This window comes from Camelina sativa, chromosome 9 (genome assembly GCF_030686135.1).
Source record: "Camelina sativa cultivar CO46 ecotype springtype chromosome 9, ASM3068613v1".
Taxonomy (NCBI): domain Eukaryota; kingdom Viridiplantae; phylum Streptophyta; class Magnoliopsida; order Brassicales; family Brassicaceae; genus Camelina; species Camelina sativa.
The window spans coordinates 34,712,780-34,732,340 of record NC_141888.1 but is presented as its reverse complement, the minus strand read 5'-3'; the positions used below and the strand labels follow the sequence as shown (position 1 = coordinate 34,732,340).

At 36.8% G+C, this 19,561-nt stretch overlaps 1 protein-coding gene and 3 pseudogenes across 4 annotated transcripts; 1 reads left to right on the top strand and 3 right to left on the bottom strand.

Moving 5' to 3' along the window:
* Positions 1-94: 94 nt before the first annotated feature.
* Positions 95-1,988, bottom strand: LOC104712834 (RING-H2 finger protein ATL3 pseudogene; annotated as a pseudogene). The gene has a single exon (XR_015564975.1). The product of XR_015564975.1 is annotated as an RING-H2 finger protein ATL3 pseudogene (transcript).
* A 5,002-nt stretch (positions 1,989-6,990) lies between these two features.
* On the top strand, positions 6,991-10,740 carry LOC104712833 (tyrosine-sulfated glycopeptide receptor 1). Its single transcript, XM_010429809.3, has one exon. The coding sequence runs from the start codon at positions 7,283-7,285 to the stop codon at positions 10,577-10,579; it is 3,297 nt and encodes a 1,098-aa protein (XP_010428111.2). The 5' UTR covers positions 6,991-7,282; the 3' UTR covers positions 10,580-10,740.
* Positions 10,741-11,452: 712 nt separating this feature from the next.
* Positions 11,453-12,305, bottom strand: LOC104712832 (kunitz trypsin inhibitor 2 pseudogene; annotated as a pseudogene). Its single transcript, XR_015565883.1, has one exon. The product of XR_015565883.1 is annotated as a kunitz trypsin inhibitor 2 pseudogene (transcript).
* Positions 12,306-16,065: 3,760 nt separating this feature from the next.
* LOC147939164 (kunitz trypsin inhibitor 2 pseudogene) lies at positions 16,066-17,066 on the bottom strand (annotated as a pseudogene). The gene has a single exon (XR_015565882.1). The product of XR_015565882.1 is annotated as a kunitz trypsin inhibitor 2 pseudogene (transcript).
* Between the last annotated feature and the right edge of the window lie 2,495 nt (positions 17,067-19,561).

Below are 19,561 nucleotides of genomic sequence, written 5' to 3'. Positions count from 1 at the left end.
GTGTAAACATAGTGGAGTTTTCTACAAACCTTGAATGTGATTAGAGAACAATATAGGACTCTTAGCCTGATCTGTGTAAGCTTTTAAGTTTCAGTTTTCCGTGGAATAGATAAATGATTTACTTGAATTACAAAGAAAAGCTCTCAAACACAGCCAATAAAGAGCCGAGACCAATACACAGTTTGACATCTTCAGGCAATTTTACTTCAACTAATAATAACAAATTAACAATCTTCAAGGTTCAACAGAAGTAACAGCATTGGAGCTGCTGCTACTAGTGCTACTATTGCTACAAGCCACTCTCTTGTCTCTGCTCAGAAACCTCCTTAAGGACCTCAACCTTGTAGTCATTGGAGATTTTGGTTCTTCCTCCTCAACAATATACCTCACTGATGACGACGATGATGAGACATTTTGACTTCTAATGGAAGAATCATTGATATCCATAACAACAGCTTCTTGGCTATGAGAAGCAGCATTACCAGCACCGTCTTCTTGAGGCCCAACATTGGTGTTTCCGGTACTAACCTGATCTTGGCGACCCCAGACCAAGACATTGGTGGGGAATTCCGGAGAAGAAGTTGAAATTTGAGACAAAGCATCATGGTTGTTATTATTGGTGCTACCAGCATGATCTGCATTGTCCGGAACATGTTCAACTCTCTTTGAGCTAGCTTGCTCAGGACCAAGAACCGTGTTTCTACAAATGGGACAAGTAGAGTGAGACTGAAACCACATATCAATACACTCAACATGGAAGCTGTGATTACACTTTGGAAGCAGCCTTGCTTTGTCTCCTTTAACAAGCTCAGACAAGCAAATAGAGCATTCCAAACCATCTTTGCAACTATCTTGTCTGAAAAAGACAATTGGTAAGGAACTGAGTTCAAAAGCGGAAAGTCCAGTGTTGGATTGAGCATCTTGGCCTGGTACAAAGATGAAACGGCGTCGTTGGCGGCGAGTGATTGGAGGCGGAGTAGTGGATGATGATTGGTCTTCTTCTTGTTCTTGTTCTTGCTCTTGTTGTTGCTGCTGCTGCTGTTGCTGAAGCTGATCTATTCTCCACCAGTAGAGTTTGGCGTAAAGATGGAGGATAAGGACGAAGAGAACCGCAATGAATAGAACAATGATAGCTGTGAGAATGATCTTACTTGTGACCTCTTCTGTTGATAGATCACCGAACATAGAGCTATGAACAGATCCATTATCGTCCATTGCTATACGAAAGGGACAAGATCAGAACTTTTTAACTTAGGATACGAATCCAACACAATCGGCTTGATTATGCGAAAGAAAACGATTGTACAGAAGTAGAAAATGCAAGTTGAGCAGAGCAAAACATGGAATTGGATAAGGATATGAAATTAGGGTTTTTGTGAGAGAGAGGGAGAGAGAGCAAGCACCAAAAAAGGTTGGAACTTTACTCTTTTGATGGGTACACAAATGGAAGGAGCTCAAGCTAAACAAAAACCCAGAAAGATTATGCAATAAAGGCTTGATTTTAAATGTTTCTGGAAAACAGAGCTCACAGAATCAAGACGAGAAGTGTTAATAAGTGTGGAGCTGAGGGGGGGTTTACTTGTTTTTGGAAGAGGAGAGTGAGATAGAGGCAAAAACAAAGAAGAAAGGTGTGAAGAAGGAAGGGGACTGTGTAGGAGTTTCAATGTGAGTCGGCGGCAATGGAGGAAGAAAAGGCAAGGCAGTGTCAGTGATAAGGAGCAAGGAGAAGAAGAAGAAGAAGAAGCAAGAATTGAGGGGAGATGAGTGAGTGGAGCCCAGTGTATTGAAATTGGAGTTGGGGAGCTACTCTACTCTCTTCTCTCTTCCTATCAAATCTCCTCTACTCTACTAAATCTTTATTCTTTCTTAATGCGTTATGTTAATTCGTCGTCATCCTTCTCCATTTACTCAGTTTTTTTCGGTAATGCTTCTTCTCTCCATTACACAAAAAAGAATACTAAACTACATTCTTTTTTGTTGTTTTGTTTTGTCTGAACTAATTACTTAAAAGCACAGTAATAAATTTGTTTTTGATAAAGATAACTTGGTGACATATACTCTTTACTATTTATGACCAATTCCAAAGTTAAATGTACCCTAAACCTTTGTTTTTTTTGTTTCCCATTGTTTTCATTTCACACATGCAATGTTTGTTGACTTTGTTCTCATACCAATCACTGCATGCCTTTCTTTGGAGAGGCTTATCCCGTTTATTTTACTTTTGCTAATCTCTTATTAGAAGATACACATTTGTTGTTTCATAGTACTGTTCTAGGAAACGGGTTTAGGGTTTTGGTACTATAAACCAAAAAAAAAAAAAAAAAAAACAGTAATGGTCCTAGTAATTGCAATTCATCGAATATCTGATTCAAATTTTAATAAAGTTACCTTAATGCAAAAAGAATTAGTATAAGAATATGGAGTACATTATAGTCTAAAATGATGGTATGCACTGACTTACACATCTTTTAAGACTTTTTTCGTCTTTCCAAGAGACTGGTAACTCTCCACTATTTTTACTTTTCTTCTTTCAACCCTCAACTGTGTAATAAGAGAGGGAAGTAAAAGTGAGTCAATGTTAATAATGGATGACAATATGTCATGCACTAGTTTGGAATAATTAGATGATTTAATCCAAATTATATTATTAAATTATTAGTACACTGAGCAAATAAAGAGCTTTTTATTGTTTCGATACCAGATGATGCGAAAAAAGAATCATCCTGGTCGAGGCCTAGGTTTAAGGATCCTGTCTTTTCATGAAGTGATAAACCTTAACTATATTTGCAAATTTCAGGCACTCATAAATATATTTACAGACAATTATCGGATTTTTTTATAAAAAAGGTGTATGAAAAACTAATTATTAAGTCAAATTTAAAAGATATTTCATTCACATTATTAATTTGACTTGTATAATCCGCAGTCGCCAACAATTAAACACATTAGTCAATCTTTGTGGAAAGTCCGATCAAAATATATGTGTTTTATACCACCCAAAAAACAAACATATAACCTGTTTTGAAGACACTATGGACATTCGAATTCAAAATTTTTGGTATTACGAAAACAATTAAATTATTTTTTTGAAAAAGCTTTCTAAGTTCTTATTGCGCAATTGCTCATTACCCGAAAGGAATTCTGTAACTTTTATGTTTTCTTGAAAGTAAAAAATATGGTTACTAGGCAAAATGATGAAAGTTAAATGATGATCTTCTTTACCCTCTCTTTAATAACATATCCTCTCATCTTTAATCTTTATATCATTCTCCCTAGATTCATATGGCTAACACCTTCTTATGTGATGATTAACTAGGTCAGTAATTTGTTGTTTATAACAATTTAAATCAAAGGAATTATTCTATTGGAATCAAAAATTTGTTGTTATTTTTCTATTATCATATAGATGTATTTTTCTAGTTTCTGAACATATACGATTCATCCCATTTTTTTATTTTACATAATTGAATGTTTATATTCGATTTTTAACTTTAAAATAGATAAATTATTTTGTCTACTATAAATAGCATTGCTTAGTTACAAATTACAACAATACATTTTAGTGGAATTTATTGTTGATCTTTGATGTATTCCATGGACCATGACTCAAATTTCAACTGGTTATTATGGGGACTACAATTTTTAACAACCTTGAATAAATTATGTTCTACCTACTTGGATTTAATATTTTCTCTGTGGGCTTTAGAATGAATATTTACAGGCTTTACTAAATGGACCATGGCTAATCAATCCTGCAAGTGGCAACATCAGTCTGATAACAGAAGAGGAAACGGGTCGGCCAGTTGAATTGTTTATCGTATGAGCCGTATCAACTTGTGGCCCATATGAGCTCTAATGGAATGGGTCGAGAGCCACGAGTGTATCCACTGACACGTTTATGTTTCGAAAGTCAATTTGACACTCAAAGAGGGTCGGACCGGTTGTGTCTCTTATTTTTGGCTCTTTCGATGATATCACTATATATGGCTATCTTTTTGCTTTGACTTTACTTAAAACATCTCATGATTTGTTTTTGGTATATCACCAACAACTAGTTTGCCAAGTATGTGGAATCTTGCAAACAGAATTTTTACTAAAACAATATTTGAATACATTTCTTTTTTGAATGGGATTAATGTTTAGGTGGGATTTTGGTGCTAGGTTTTGTCGGGAGATTGAAAGGATTTTAATTTTCAGCTTTTATTATGTTTTGATGTAGGATTAGTTGCAAATCCAAGTGTTAGGGTTTTTGTATTTGCAGAAAAAAAAAAAAGTAAAAGTAAAGAACTTAGATTGACAGATTAATAAATCGAGTTGCCGTAAAACAAAAGCCAACAACACATGTAAAAGATACCAGCTATTCAAACTTCAAAGTCATAACTTCTTAACTCACACACATAATGACATAACACATAAATATAGTTATATAGTATTTGTAAAAAGGTCAAGTGGTTAGATTTTGTTCTTTTTGCATGATCTTACCGGTCCAACTCAAAGCATTTACATATGTTATGTCTTTGTGAGGACGATCAATATAGAAAGATAAGCTATCTCCATTTCTTTGTACTTATATTGTAATACATTATACATGTATTGATTTAAAAACCAATTTTATCTTATAAAGTCAAACGTTTTCTCTCCCTTGATTTATGAAAAATTCACGAGGAGAGCACAGATTTCGGGTCGTCATAAAATATAACATATGCTTATATATTCACACCTGTAGTACAAAAAATAGTTTTAATGTTATTATCGCTCGACTGTTATTTTCTGTCGATTGTTTTTTAAAATTGCAAATGGTACGAAAATTCTGAAGTTGTATAGTATATAATATACTTAATAGCTGTATCTGACCCCAAAAAGGAAAACAAAATAGCTGTATATCGTTTATAAAAGGACAAGAATTATATCACTAGAAAATTAGAAATATGCCAAATACAAAATAAACAAGGATCCATGATACATGTTATCTTTTAGTGGAATTGTATAAAAAAAATGGAATATCCTAATACAAGTCGTCCAATTGCTTTATTTTACAATACCATTTCTCAATTAATTTGGATTACAAAAACATTGAAAATTGAAATTATAAACTTAGACCAAAAAAAAAGGAAGAACTTGTCATACCAAAAAATAATAATATTAGGGCGAGTTCTTTTCAAGATAGATAAACAGATAAGCCGATGTGCTGTGCTTTGAAATGGATGCATTATGCATAATAGAAAATATAACCACCAAAAAGAAAATGTTAACTTATAAACTTATAAGTGAAATAAAAAAATAGAATATCAATTTGTTTTTCCTTATTTTATCGCGAGGCAAGAAAACGACAAGCTTGACAAAACCTGGATTTGAGGTACAGAAATCAAAATAAATCTATCGGTTTTGAGAATACATTATTAGAGATTCTCTAAATTTGATTGAACTTAAATTATTTCAGTGGAGAAAAAAATAACGGAGATGAATCCCTTTTTTATTTACGTGAAAACTTAGATATAATCATATACCTAAAAGCTAATACAATATGTTATCGTTATGTAAAGTTACAAGTTAGAAAACATTTTATGCTCTCAATCTGAGCCTCAGCGTTCTAAATTCCCTTTTTTATTTTATTTTACATGATAGAGAGATAAATAAAGCATACAAAAAGGAGGTCCAGCCCAATTCCTATAAGGTTTTTTCGGTAATATTTAATGTCAAATCTTCATATTCGATTCCACTAAAGAGATAACTATTCTTAGGATGTCTTTTAAAACTCTATCATGTAAAATATTTGATTAGAAAAAAAAAAAACACAATTCATACCATCATTACTTACTGTTAATAAACACTAATGATAGTATTAAACATCTTAATCATGAATGCTACTTTTTTAATTAGACTCTTGAGGCACAACATTTTGTCGTCTAAAATTCACACAACTTAAGTAACTTTTTATGAATGGATTCGAATTATTCCAAGTATGAATCACAACAAGAACTATTTATCGTGTAAATGTGTAATACACTAATAAGTATGAGCCATTTAATAATAACTAATAAGTACAATATTTGAAAAGTCGAAGACCCTATTTTTTTAAAGTAACTTGTTAGCTATCATATACGCCATTTGCTCATTAGTAAACTACGAGAAAAGAGAGAAAAACACATGAACAGCTTGATGGATTTTTATAACCCCAAAATAACAAAAAGTCAAACAAAATAAATAGTATCCATTCACAAAAAAAAAAAAAAAAAATTAAAAAAAATAGTATCATATGATCTTCTCTTTTATCTACCTTTCGTTCTTTATGACCACTATCTAATGTTAAATGTGGTTTCCACTTGGCATAATTAAAATACTATAAAAAAAAGATCCTCCATAAGGCAAAAAGTAAAGAAAGAAAACGAAACAAAAAAAAATAAAGATGTCTTTCTTTTTCTAATAATTTGTAAAGGATATTAAAAAAAGGTGTGTAACACCACCACCACTTCGAGCCACTACTACTAACCAGCCGCCCCAAAAGGTAAACGCCTCTCCCATATTAAAAAAAAAAAAATCATCATACTATTCTTCTTTTTTATATATTCCTCTCTTTTTAAAAAAAAATTTTCGTATCATAATGTTTGTGGCCATCATTATTATTTTTTTATCATCAAAAATTTCAATTTCATGATCAACATCATAGCACGCACGCACGCACCTCCAAAGATGAAATGACCCAATTTCTTTCTTGTTTTCTTTCTCTTCCAATAATAAATTGGATCGGGTGAATAGTCAAAACGCATAGAAAACTTACTTTTTTAACCATTATCAAAAATGACAAAACAAAACCAGACAAAACGAAATAACTAAACTGAAAACAATTATAGTCTTATAGATATGACGAGTAATATAGCGCTGACTTTAATAATAGTTACATAGACATTCATAGTGTTGTACAATGTACTTAAGCTTCTTTTATTATAAAAAGCATAATAATAATAATTATATATACTTTACATAAAAATAAAATAAAAGCTTTTACATTAAAAAATCATAACCACAACCACAATCAGGGCAAAAAGATAACATGATAAAATAAAAATAAAAAAAGTAACTTTGGGTGTGACAAGAAGTTTTCGTTCTGTTTGGTCTGACTATTCCCTTTGGTCAACGATGGTATTGAGAGCCATTTTACAAGCTTCGGACAGAGAAACCCAGATTGGATAATCATGTCTTTTGTTTCTTTTCCCTCTCCTTCTCCTTCTTCTTCAAGCTTTCTCAATCTTTCTCAGCTTCTTCTTCTTCTCTTGTTCTCGCCATGATTGACGAGAAGAAGATGAGATCTAAATCCTTTGGTTATCTTGTGAGACCAGTAAAGCTTTTGTGTCCTCTGCACATGGTTCTGTTTGTCCTTTTCTATGTTCTTTCACTCTCTGTCTTCTTTCTTACAGTTTCAGAGGCTGTTTGTAATCCACAGGATCGAGATTCTCTCCTTTGGTTCTCTAGCAACGTATCATCTTCAGTCTCTCCTTTGCATTGGAATCCGTCTACTGATTGTTGCTCCTGGGAAGGAATCTCCTGTGATGATTCTCCTGAAAACCGAGTCACTTCGATTCTTTTGCCTTTTAAAGGACTCTCCGGCAACCTCCCGTCCTCTGTTTTGGATCTCCGTCGTCTCTCTCGTCTCGACCTTTCTCATAACCGTCTCTCTGGTCCACTCCCACCAGGCTTCCTCTCTGCCCTTGATCAGCTCTTGGTTCTTGATCTGAGTTACAACAGTTTCAATGGTGAATTGCCACTTGAACAATCACTTGCCAATGGAAGCAACAGAACCTTCCCAATTCAGACCGTTGATCTCTCCAGCAATTTTCTTCAGGGTGAAATCCTCGGCGGTTCTGTTTTTCTTCAGAATGCTTTCAGTTTAACCAGTTTCAATGTCAGCAACAACAGCTTCACGGGTCCTATCCCTTCCTTCATGTGCACAACTTCACCGCTGCTCACCAAACTGGATTTCTCCTACAATGATTTCAGCGGCGTCATCTCTCAAGAATTGGGCGGATGTTTGAGGCTAAGTGCTTTCCAAGCAGGCTTCAACAATCTCTCTGGTGAAATCCCTAAAGAAATCTACAATCTTCCTGAGCTTGAGCAACTCTTTTTACCAGCCAACCGTCTTTCTGGTAAGATTGATGACGGGATTACTCGTCTCACCAAACTGACGTTGCTTGAGCTTTACTTTAATCACCTCGAAGGAGAAATACCAATGGATATAGGTAAGCTTTTCAACCTGCGCAGTCTCCAACTCCATATCAATAACCTCACGGGTTCTGTACCGGTTTCTCTCGGCAATTGCACAAATCTCGTGAAGTTGAATCTACGGGTTAATAGGCTGGGAGGAACCTTATCGGCGATAAACTTTTCCGGGATTCAGAACCTCAGCATTTTAGACCTCGGAAACAATAGCTTCACGGGCGAATTCCCCTCCACGGTTTACTCGTGCAAAAAGATGACAGCAATGAGGTTTGCAGGCAACAAGTTAACGGGACAGATATCTCCTAAAGTGCTGGAATTGGAATCTCTGTCCTTCTTTACTTTTTCAGACAATAAAATGACAAACATCACAGGTGCTCTCAGGATTCTGCAAGGCTGCAAGAAGCTGTCTACTCTTATCATGGCAAAGAATTTTTACGACGAAGCTGTACCAAGCGATGCAGACTTTATTGCTGCAGATGGATTTCCAAACCTCCAAATCTTCGGTATCGGTGGATGCAGACTGAAAGGTGAAGTACCACCTTGGCTGATCAGTCTCAAGAAGGTAGAAGTTTTGGATCTGTCAATGAACCGACTCATGGGGTCAATTCCAGGTTGGCTAGGAACCCTTCCAAACCTTTTCTACTTGGATCTTTCCGATAACCTTCTTACAGGAGAGCTTCCAAAGGAACTGTTTCAGCTGAGGGCTCTGATGTCCCAAAAGGCATATGATGCAACAGAGCGGCACTATCTAGAGCTGCCGGTTTTTGTCAATCCCAATAATGTCACCACCAATCAGCAATACAATCAGCTTTCCAGCCTCCCACCTACGATATACATCAGGAGGAATAACTTAACTGGGAGTATACCAGTCGAGGTTGGACAGCTAAAGGTTCTCCATATCCTGGAGCTTCTAAGTAATAACTTTACCGGCACCATCCCAGATGAATTGTCAAACCTCACAAACTTAGAGAGGCTGGACCTGTCCAACAACAAACTATCCGGTAGAATTCCTTGGTCGCTCACAGGACTCCATTTCATGTCCTATTTCAATGTTGCAAACAACAGTCTCAGTGGGCCGATACCCACTGGGAGTCAGTTTGATACCTTCCGAAAAGCATATTTTGATGGAAACCCCTTGTTGTGCGGTGGTGTACTGCAAATATCCTGCACTCCTCCGACTCAGCCATCTACTACAAAGATGGATAGAGAAAAGGTCAACAGGACGCTTGTTTTGGGGCTTGTCATTGGGCTCTTTTTTTGCATCAGTTTGATTTTGGTGTTGCTTGCTCTGTGGGTGCTTGCCAAGAGGAGGGTAAATCCAGGAGACTCCGAGAATGCTGAACTGGAGATAAATTCCAATGGCTCGTATTCCGAAGTCCCTCCAGGATCAGAGAAAGACGTAAGCCTTGTACTGTTGTTTGGAAACAGCAGGTACGAAGTAAAAGACCTCACCATATTTGAGCTCTTGAAAGCTACCAACAATTTCAGTCAAGCTAATATAATTGGTTGCGGCGGGTTTGGTCTTGTCTATAAGGCTACCTTGGATAATGGAACAAAACTGGCGGTTAAGAAACTAACAGGAGACTATGGTATGATGGAAAAAGAATTCAAGGCAGAGGTAGAAGTTCTGTCCAGGGCCAAACATGAGAACCTGGTCGCTCTACAAGGCTACTGCGTCCATGATAGTGCCCGGATACTAATCTACTCGTTCATGGAAAATGGTAGTCTTGATTACTGGCTGCATGAAAACCCCGAGGGTCCAGCCCAGCTGGATTGGCAGAAAAGACTACACATCATGAGAGGAGCAAGTAGTGGACTAGCATACATGCACCAGATATGTGAACCACACATAGTACACCGAGACATCAAGTCCAGCAATATACTTTTGGATGGAAACTTCAAGGCTTACGTAGCAGATTTCGGGTTGTCAAGACTGATTCTTCCATACCGCACACACGTTACAACTGAGCTAGTGGGCACACTTGGTTACATTCCACCAGAGTATGGACAAGCTTGGGTAGCCACTTTGAGAGGTGACGTGTACAGTTTCGGTGTCGTCATGCTAGAGCTTCTCACAGGGAAAAGACCAATGGAGGTTTTCAGGCCAAAGATGTCAAGAGAATTGGTCGCATGGGTGCATACAATGAGAAGGGAAGGGAAAGCAGAGGAAGTGTTTGATACATTGCTGAGAGATAGTGGTTATGAAGAAGAGATGCTTCGTGTGCTTGACGTAGCCTGCATGTGTGTGAACCAAAATCCAATGAAAAGACCAAACATACAACAAGTTGTAGACTGGCTAAAGAGTATAGCAGAGAAAACAAACCAAAATAACAGAGAAGAACCTGAAGAAGAAGAAGAGACGTAAACTGTGTGTGCCTTGCCTACTTTTAAATCAAACATCTGCTGCTGCCTGCATAAGTAAATATACAAACTTATTTTTTCTTGTCAAATTGCGTATGTATATGTTCACCATCATTTCCCATGTAAATTATAATTTTGATGGTAATATATAGAAAGCTTTGATAATGTAAAGAAGTACATGAAAATTATGCAGCTTGTGACTTTCATAAACTTCCAATATATGATAAAAAAGCAGACTTTAATATAAAGGTATGATTAGAACTCATGAATGTATCTATCGTATGATCGAATCAGAAAAAATTTCAAAGCCAACTTTGGCTTCCATGAATATATATTTAAGATACATACCTGCCTTAAGTTAAGAAAACCAAAATCTGTGATGGTATAAAACCACGGGCATTTTATCGAATACTTGATGTGCATAGTTACCGAAGAGACACAAAAAGAGAAAACCATGAGCAGTATGACGCGCGAAGAAAGATGAACCATCTGAGAAACTGAAGACAATACCTAAAACATCAACGGAGGATTCAGAGACAAAGAGAGATTGAAAGATTTGGACTTTTTCAGTTCAAAAACTCAACAAGACGAGACAAGAGGAAGAAGAAGATACAAAAACATTAATTGTAAGGTGTACAGTATAGTTTGTTTATATACAAGTTATTTCTAAATGCTAACATAAGCCTGATTTAAGTTAACTATAATTATGTATATGTGCTAACATGCACTTGTGAACTAATCCTAATTAACACATACGACATATGTGTCCCCTACTATTTGTACGATATTGCTGCAGTGACATTCATGATTCACAAAGAAACACGTAACGGTCGACTTGAGCATTTTATTCATGATTTGGATCATTGTCATAATAAAATGATAGAAAATATAAATTTATTTTATTTATGAAAGATAAGAACATGCGTACGGGTATTTTCTCAACCCATTATATTTTTGGTCATGGACGAGTTTCAGGCTACATGATATTTACTAGTTGACTAGTAAAATGGGAACATCCTTAGACCTTGCTTCTCAACCCGAGAAGTAGAAGTAGCAGCCGTAGTAGCATCATCAACCTTTTTGAATTTGACGACTAAGGTCTTAGCCGTATCATTCGTGAGAACTAGCTGTGGTGCTTTAAACCAAACCCCTGGTATGGCTCCAACGGTTCCGGCAAAGGTGGTCAACTTGTAAGTGTTTTCTCCTTCTCCGGCATTCTCAATCATAAAAAGGCTATTTTCTTCTCGACGGGTGCCACCAATGAGAATCGGAGGCTCCTTTGGAGCCGAGGAGGAATCATCGAATTCCCACAACTTGGAAAACTCGTTGCAGAACGGCCATATGTTGGACTCGAACTCGATATTTAAAGCGTAAGATGTTGGAATGTGTACGGGTGGTATGGGCCAGGGGGGATTCGGCTTCCTCTGTTTATATGAGAAGCTAACCGGTAGGCCCGGCTGGTACGGAAGGAGTGTTTGGGTGATGCCAAGTGGACAGAAGGGAAATGTAATGGCGGCTGGGACTAGACCACCTCCGTTGTTACTTTTCGTCTTCACCGGCTGGATGAAGTATTGTTCACCAGGACTAAGTGGAAATCCGTAGGTGTCCGTCACCCGTTCACCTTGGATGCAGACTGCAGCTGCAACCAATATGAGAGTGAAGAGAAAAGAGAGCAGTGAAGGTTTCTTCATTATTTTTAATTTTTTTGAGTGAGATGAGTTGTGGAGAGCAAACACATATTGTATCAGTATTTATAGGAGGTCTCTTGCGGTTAAAACGGAGCATTACAGTAAAAAGGGAAGCAAAACAACCAATTTTGTAAAACAAAACCCTCAATTATTATATTGGCTTTTTCCTTACGTCACAATCTAGTCCTTAAACTTGGTTACCTAACTTTCTACTACGGCGACGGACTGATGGTTGAAAAGAGGAGGCCTAATTAAAAACCCTACGGTTATTGATTCAAGTTTCGAGTTTCAGCACGAGGAACATGCACAGCACTGCACAGTGCAGGTCCATCTTAACTAACACTGAAAGCAAAAAAAAAAACGACAAACCCTACCTTAATTTATATCAGCTATAAATGTTATTGGATTTTTCCTCAGCGTCACAATCAGATCATTAATATCTAACTTTCTTTTTACGACATACTACAGTAAGAGTAGAAAACTAGGGACTAGACTCTATGGTAATCCATTCAACAATTTCATTTTTCCAGCACCAGCCTAGCACCAGGAACATGCACAATGGCATAGGTTAGAGCACCTTCAACAAAAATCAAATCATGCAGCTTGTGACTTTCAAAAACGAGTTCTATATGGTCAAAAAGCATACTTTTATATAAGGATATGATTATTAATCATGAATGTATCGTATGATCAGGATATGATGGTGAAATTGAAGTGTGGGTCTGTAAGCGACATTTAATCGAATACTTTGGTGTGCATATATAAGTTACCGAAGAGACCTCGAGCGGAAAAAAAAAAAAAAAGAATCAACAAAAGAAAAGCTAAGGGCATGTTTATCGGGAGGTTTTAAGAGATTTTAAGAGAGGTTTTTAGAGTTTTGTAGAAAAAAAATAAATCAAAAGAAAAGAAAAAACAGAAGAGGTTCTCTTATATAATAGACTCAAATCAGTTCTAAGAGACGCTACGTGTCCTTATTTCCTTGGGCGACAGAATAATACAAAAGGGAAATTCTTTTTTTTTTTTACGCAGATTAATCTCTTTCTCTCTTTTCTCTGGCGATTAAAGTCTCGATCCGACAAAGGTTTGAATTTGGAATCGAAAGATCTGAGAATCAGAGATTGGGGTCGACTCAGTCGGAGAAGATGAGATCAGAGTCGAGAAGAATCGAAGATGAGATCAGAGTCGAGAAGAATCGTCCCCAGCTTGACGAAGGTAGTCAATATCGATTTATCACCCAATTCGATGATTTCTTCTGTATAATTCGAGCTCGATTCGGTTTTAATTGCTCTTCGATGAGCCTGATTTGTCTATTTTGTTAACTTTTCTGTGGTTAGGAATGATCCAAACTATATGACTTTGTTTTGTGTGACTTTGCCTCAATGTTGTTGTTTAGACGCTGGAGCTGCACAACACAGGATCGAAGACACTGCCATTGGGTTTATTTAAGATGTGTTTGCAGCTTTCAACTTTAGGACTCCACAACACAGAGATAACCGTTGAATTCCTCCGCCAGGTTTGCTTTGCTAAATCCGTTTCTGCAGTCTCGTATTTGTGTCTTCAGCTTCTTTGTTTGTTTTTTGAACTGAACGACAATTTACTTGCACACCATGTGTTTGCAGCTTTTCCACCTTCTCTTGTGTTTTTGTTGTGACTTTGTCTCTCTTGATTACTTGCTTAAATTACAATGTTGGCTCAATAGACCCGTTTCAATTAATTGTAAGGACTGGATTTGTTTACTCTGTGAATTATTGACTTTCTTATCTTTTACCCAGCATGGCTCAACGGAGGGGGAAAGTTTCATTCAGAAACCTGACGAAAAAGTCAACTAGGTGGTGTTGTTTTTGGCTGCACTAAGAATACCATCAAAGAATGTATGTCGAAACAGCTGTTTGGTGAGTCTTCTTCTTAAGCTTCTTCATCTCCCATGCTTCTGCTGAATATAGCTGTTTGTTTGCTGTCTACTTTAACTCTCTGCTTGTTCACTGTTGTATGCTGATGCCCTTTTATCGTTTTATTTTCCGCAATGTTTGTATCTATGATTCGGATTTAGTGTGCAGCTTTTCATTTTTATGTCTCTGGTGATTCAATTTTTTTTCCCTGCAGAGAATTTGGTAATCGTGAGAAACAAAGCAAGTGAAGCGTGAAGCGTTTATAGTATTGTTCATATTGCTATGTCTCTGATGATTTCTCATATTGCTATGTTTTGATCTTTTGAAGTTAATACAAAGTTTTGAAGTTAGTATCATGATTGGTGAGCATGAGAAGAGTGTTTGGAGGAATTGTTACAGGCAAGTATGAGTAAATCTTGGAGGTGTTGCTACCAGCTAGTTCAATTCATTACTTTAGCTAGGAAATGGTGTTAATGTTGCAAAGGTTTTGTGTGTGTGTTTTCAGATTTTTGAACCATCAAGGCTAGGGAGTAGAGAGTTTCCTCAAGATTGATGAACCCAAACAAGACTGATGAAGTTGAATAAGATTAGATTCAAAAAACTAGATTTTAAAAAATAAGAGACTCAAGATTATATCCTACCATTGGAGAGGATGATTTTAATTATAATCTCAAGGGTTCTTATCTTATAAACAGTACAGAATATATTCATTAAAAATTACAACAGTACATAAGAGACTAAAAATTAAAACCCACCGATAATCTTTTTTTTTTTTAATAAAATTTCTGATTTTATACGATAGAAAATAGTTTAGAGATACAAGGTGCCTTGGTGACAACGAACAAACCCGGTACAAAGAAGAGCAGAGTACAAATATTATAAATATTATAAATACTAGGTAGAGAGGCTTCGAAACCAAATCTCGAGGAGACCTTGGAGCTTTGGTATGCTGTTCCTGGCTAGACAGATGCTGAAGAGTCCTTCAACTGGAGTGCGGATGTTTGAGTAGATCCGAGCATTCCGCCCACCGATAATCTTGCTCTAAGAGAAGTATGACTGGCGGAGAAAGACGAAAGCATTAGAATATGAGAAACTGAAGACATACATAAAACATCAATGGAGGATTCAGATTTCAGAGACAGAGAGACATCGAGAGAATACAAAAAACCAAAAAAAAAGGAACTGTTGAGTTGGAATTAGTTACGTGACGTATGCTTCTGTTGCAACCATCAGGAGAAAATTGTTACTGTTTCTACCATTTTTTTAGAACCATATTGAGGCCATAACTTCTATTACATCTCAAAAGTTTCCTACTTTTTCTGATTTTGTTCAATTTAGCCCAAAATACCAAACCCTTAAATTCACTAGCTTTTTCCCCACGTCACAATCTAATGCTTGGTTTCTATCTGTCTACGAACACTTAACAGTGATGGTGGTTGAAAAGAGAGGTTTAGAATCTAAAGGTAATCGACTCGAACTTCGTTAAGAACATGTACAAATACAATGGTCCATGTTAAATAACAACATATGAAGAAAATAAAAAAGAGGGAATTCATGGGAAGAAGACAAGATTTCAAACACAGAGAGATAGGCATGAAGTGAACCAACGTACGAATGGTTCTCCACATCTCTGAATCTAGCCATATATTTTGTTTCTTTCTTATTCATTTGACGGCAAAAATAGTAAATCCACTTATAACGAGAAAGGGACAAAGAATCAAGAAGTGAGAAGGAAGGGTAGAGTGAAACTTGACACACATGTGTAACTTATGTATTATCTTAAAGTAGTGGACCATATCCTAAATGACACAGACGACATATATGCAATACTGTATGTGTACGATATTGCTGCCGACTGCAGTCATGACATTCACAAAGAAACACGTAACCACTTGAGCATTGTCATATTAAAGTTATAGAAAATATAATTTTATTTTATTTATGAAAGATAAGAACATGTGTGCGCGGGTATTTTCTCAACCCACTATATTTGGTCATGGACGAGTCTCATGGCTTGACATTACATGATTTTTACTAGTTGACTAGTAAAATGGGAACATCCTTAGACCTAGCTTCTCAACCCGAGAAGTAGAAGTAGCAGCCGTAGTAACATCATCAACCTTTTTGAATTTGACGAGTAAGGTCTTAGCATCATCATTGGTGATAATTAGTTGTGGTGCGCTTAACCAAGCCCAACCCCCTGGGATGGCTCCAACGGTTCCGGTTAAGGTGGTCAACTTGTAAGTGTTTTCTCCTGCTCCTTCTCCGGCTTTCTCGATCTTAAACCAACTATTTTTCTCTTGTGGTTTACCACCGATGAGAATCTTACGCTCTTTGTGAGCCGGTGAGGAAACATCGACTTCCCAGAACTTGGAAAACTCGTTGCAGACCGGCCAGATGTGTGACTTGAACTCGATATTTACAGCTAGAGATGTCTTAACGATGGTTTCCATGAGAGCGTATGGTAAATTGAAGCTAACCGGTAGTCCCGGTTGGTACGAAATGAGTGTTTGGGTGATGCCAAGTGGACAAAAGGAACGCATATTATTGGCCGCTGGGACAAGACCACCTCCGCTGTTACTTTCCGTCTTCACAGGCTGGATGAAGTATTGTTCACCGAGTTTAACTGGATTTCCATCTCTGTCCTTCACCTCTTCCTGTCGTTGTCCTTGGATGCAGACGACTGATGCTGCGAACATGAGAGTGATGAGAAAAGAGACTACTGAAGTTTTCTTCATTGTGATTGTTTTGTGTGTGTTTCTAGGATTTGAGTGAGTTGAGTTGTGGAGAGCTAACACATTTTGTATCAGTCTTTATAGGAGTTCTCTGCGGTCAAAGGAGCATGACACTAAAAAGAGAAGGAAAAAACTCCCAATTTTGTAAAGTAAATCCTTCAATTTATCAGCCATAACAATTTGTCAGAATATATATAGTCCTTAATTAATTATATTGATCAACAAACTTTCTACTAGGGTGAGGGTTGGAAAGAGGGGTCTTAATAAGACTCTACGGTTATGGATTCAAGCTTTCGATTCTCAGCACGAGGAACATGCACAATGGCCCGTGTTAACTAACATAGATATCAGAAGAAAAAAATTGATGAATCCTACCTAATTAATTTATGAGCTAAAAAAGGTTATTGGCTTTTGCCTCGCGGCACAATCTGATCGTTGGCTTCTAACATTTTTCTTACTATAGTCAGAGTAGTAAAGAAGGGAGTAGACTCTATGGTAATCGATTCATCAACTTCATTTTTCTAGCACCAGGAAAATGCACAATGGCCCAAGTTAACTAATAATGCGCATAGCTGGAAAAAAAGCAATGATCAATAAAATGGGAGGAAGGCGAGGTTTTCACAAGACGAGAGATACGGTTGAGTTAACCAACATAAGGTAGTGACAATAGCATAGTGGCAAATAATAAGTCTACTGAGAATATGCAGATCAAACTACGGATCAAGTCTCGCTCCCTGCATGTAGAAGCTAATGGGTTAGCCAGTTGTATCCTAGTGATTAAAAAAAAAAAAAACATGAGAGTAAAAAGATAAGGAAAAAACTCCCAATTTTGTAAAGTAAAACCTTCAATTTATAACTACTTATTGGTTTTTTCCTCACATCAGAGGTGGTCTTAATTATACTAACTTTTTGGTTTATAACTACTTATCTAGTCCTTAATTATATTGGCCAACTAACTTTCTACTAGTTGATCAACTAGTAGTTGATCAGTGGGGGTTGGAAAGAGGTGGTCTTAATTAGACTCTACGGTTACGGATTCAAGCTTTCAATTCTCAGCACGAGGAGCATGCACAATGGTTCGTGTTAACTAACATAGAAATTAGAAGAAAAAAAATGATGAGTCTACCTAATTCATTTATCAGCTAAAAGTGGTTGTTGGCTTTTTCCTCTCATCACAGACCCTGATCGTTGGCTTCTAAGTTTTTTTACTATAGTAAGAGTTGCAAGAAGGGAGTAGACTCTATGGTAAACAATTCAACTTCATTTTTCCAGCACCAGGAACATGCACAATGGCCCAAATTAACTAATAATACGCATAGCAGGAAAAAAACGACGGATCAATAAATGGGAGGGATACGAGATTTTGACAAGACGAGATCAGATACGTACGGTTGAGTTAACCATGCAACGCACGAGAATATCCTCAACATCTCTGTTTATGGCCACATTTGACATTCTCTATTAATTTTTAAAAAAAGAATCGAAAACTAAAAATGAAACCTAATGATGTCAACCAAAAGAATGAATTTAGCAGCAAGTATAACTAAGTTCTTAGCCATAGAACTTATTCTCATAAGGCAACAGAAAAAACACATAATTTTATTTTATGGAACATAAAAACACGCGTGCTGTGTTATTTCAATTCTCAACTCATTATTTTTGTCCATGAACGAGTCTCATCAGGCTTTGCGTTACATGATTTTTATTAGTATAAATGTAACAGATCCTCCCTGGCCCTTAGCGTAACTTAATTCTCACAGATGTCACATTTTGATTCTAGCTTGGTTCTAATTTTCTACTCGTGAATCGATTCAAACTTCGATTTTCAGCACGAGGGACATGCACAATAGTATCCATGCTAACTAAACATATATATATATAAAGGATTATCAAATAATTGATGGGTAAAAGACAAGTTTCAATCAGAAAGATAGGGATGTGTGAACCAACCGGCCACAAAACTAAGAATACATCTCTCTTTCTGCCCACCGTTTTCTTTGAAACAACTTATTAAAGCAAGAACAGAAATTAATTTTCACCACACTCTAACAGGGAAAACAAATGAGTGACAGACAATTCTATTTTAATGAAGGACAAGTGATAAAAATATCATGTTATATAAGTACAATTCAACGTACGTGGGCAGACAATTTTTCCGCACGTCACATTCTGATCATTCTTGTGATGGGTCCGTAATGTCAGGGTTTAGACTATGGTAATTGATTCAAACTTAGATTTTCAGCACGAGGAACATGCACAATGCCCATGTTAACAGATATATATATATATATATATATATATATATATATATATATATATATATATATATAGCAGCTCGGCTCTACTCCCTACTAACATGCTAACATGCACAATGCCCATGTTAGATTTTCAGGGACATCGTTCAATGGGGGGAGGTCGTCTACGGCTAGGAGGAGCTAAGCTACCGTCAAAGGTTTCTAGATCTACTCCTTACTGCCTTTCTCTCTCACATATGAGTCTGAATCTCCTCGACAATAGAAGCTCAGCTCTCTTCTTCCTCCTCAAAGCTGGTGGCGGGATGGCAACAGATCTGGATCACCATCTTCGTTTGACTCGCGTCGTCCAGGCTTACCGGAGGCCCTGTTCCGATGAGCATCTACAATTCTATGGACGGCGGCTTCAACTGTGTTCTTCA

Coding starts and splice junctions, on each gene's coding strand:
- LOC104712833 (XM_010429809.3), top strand. CDS start 7,283: ATGATTGACGAGAAGAAGATGAGATCTAAATCCTTTGGTTATCTTGTG.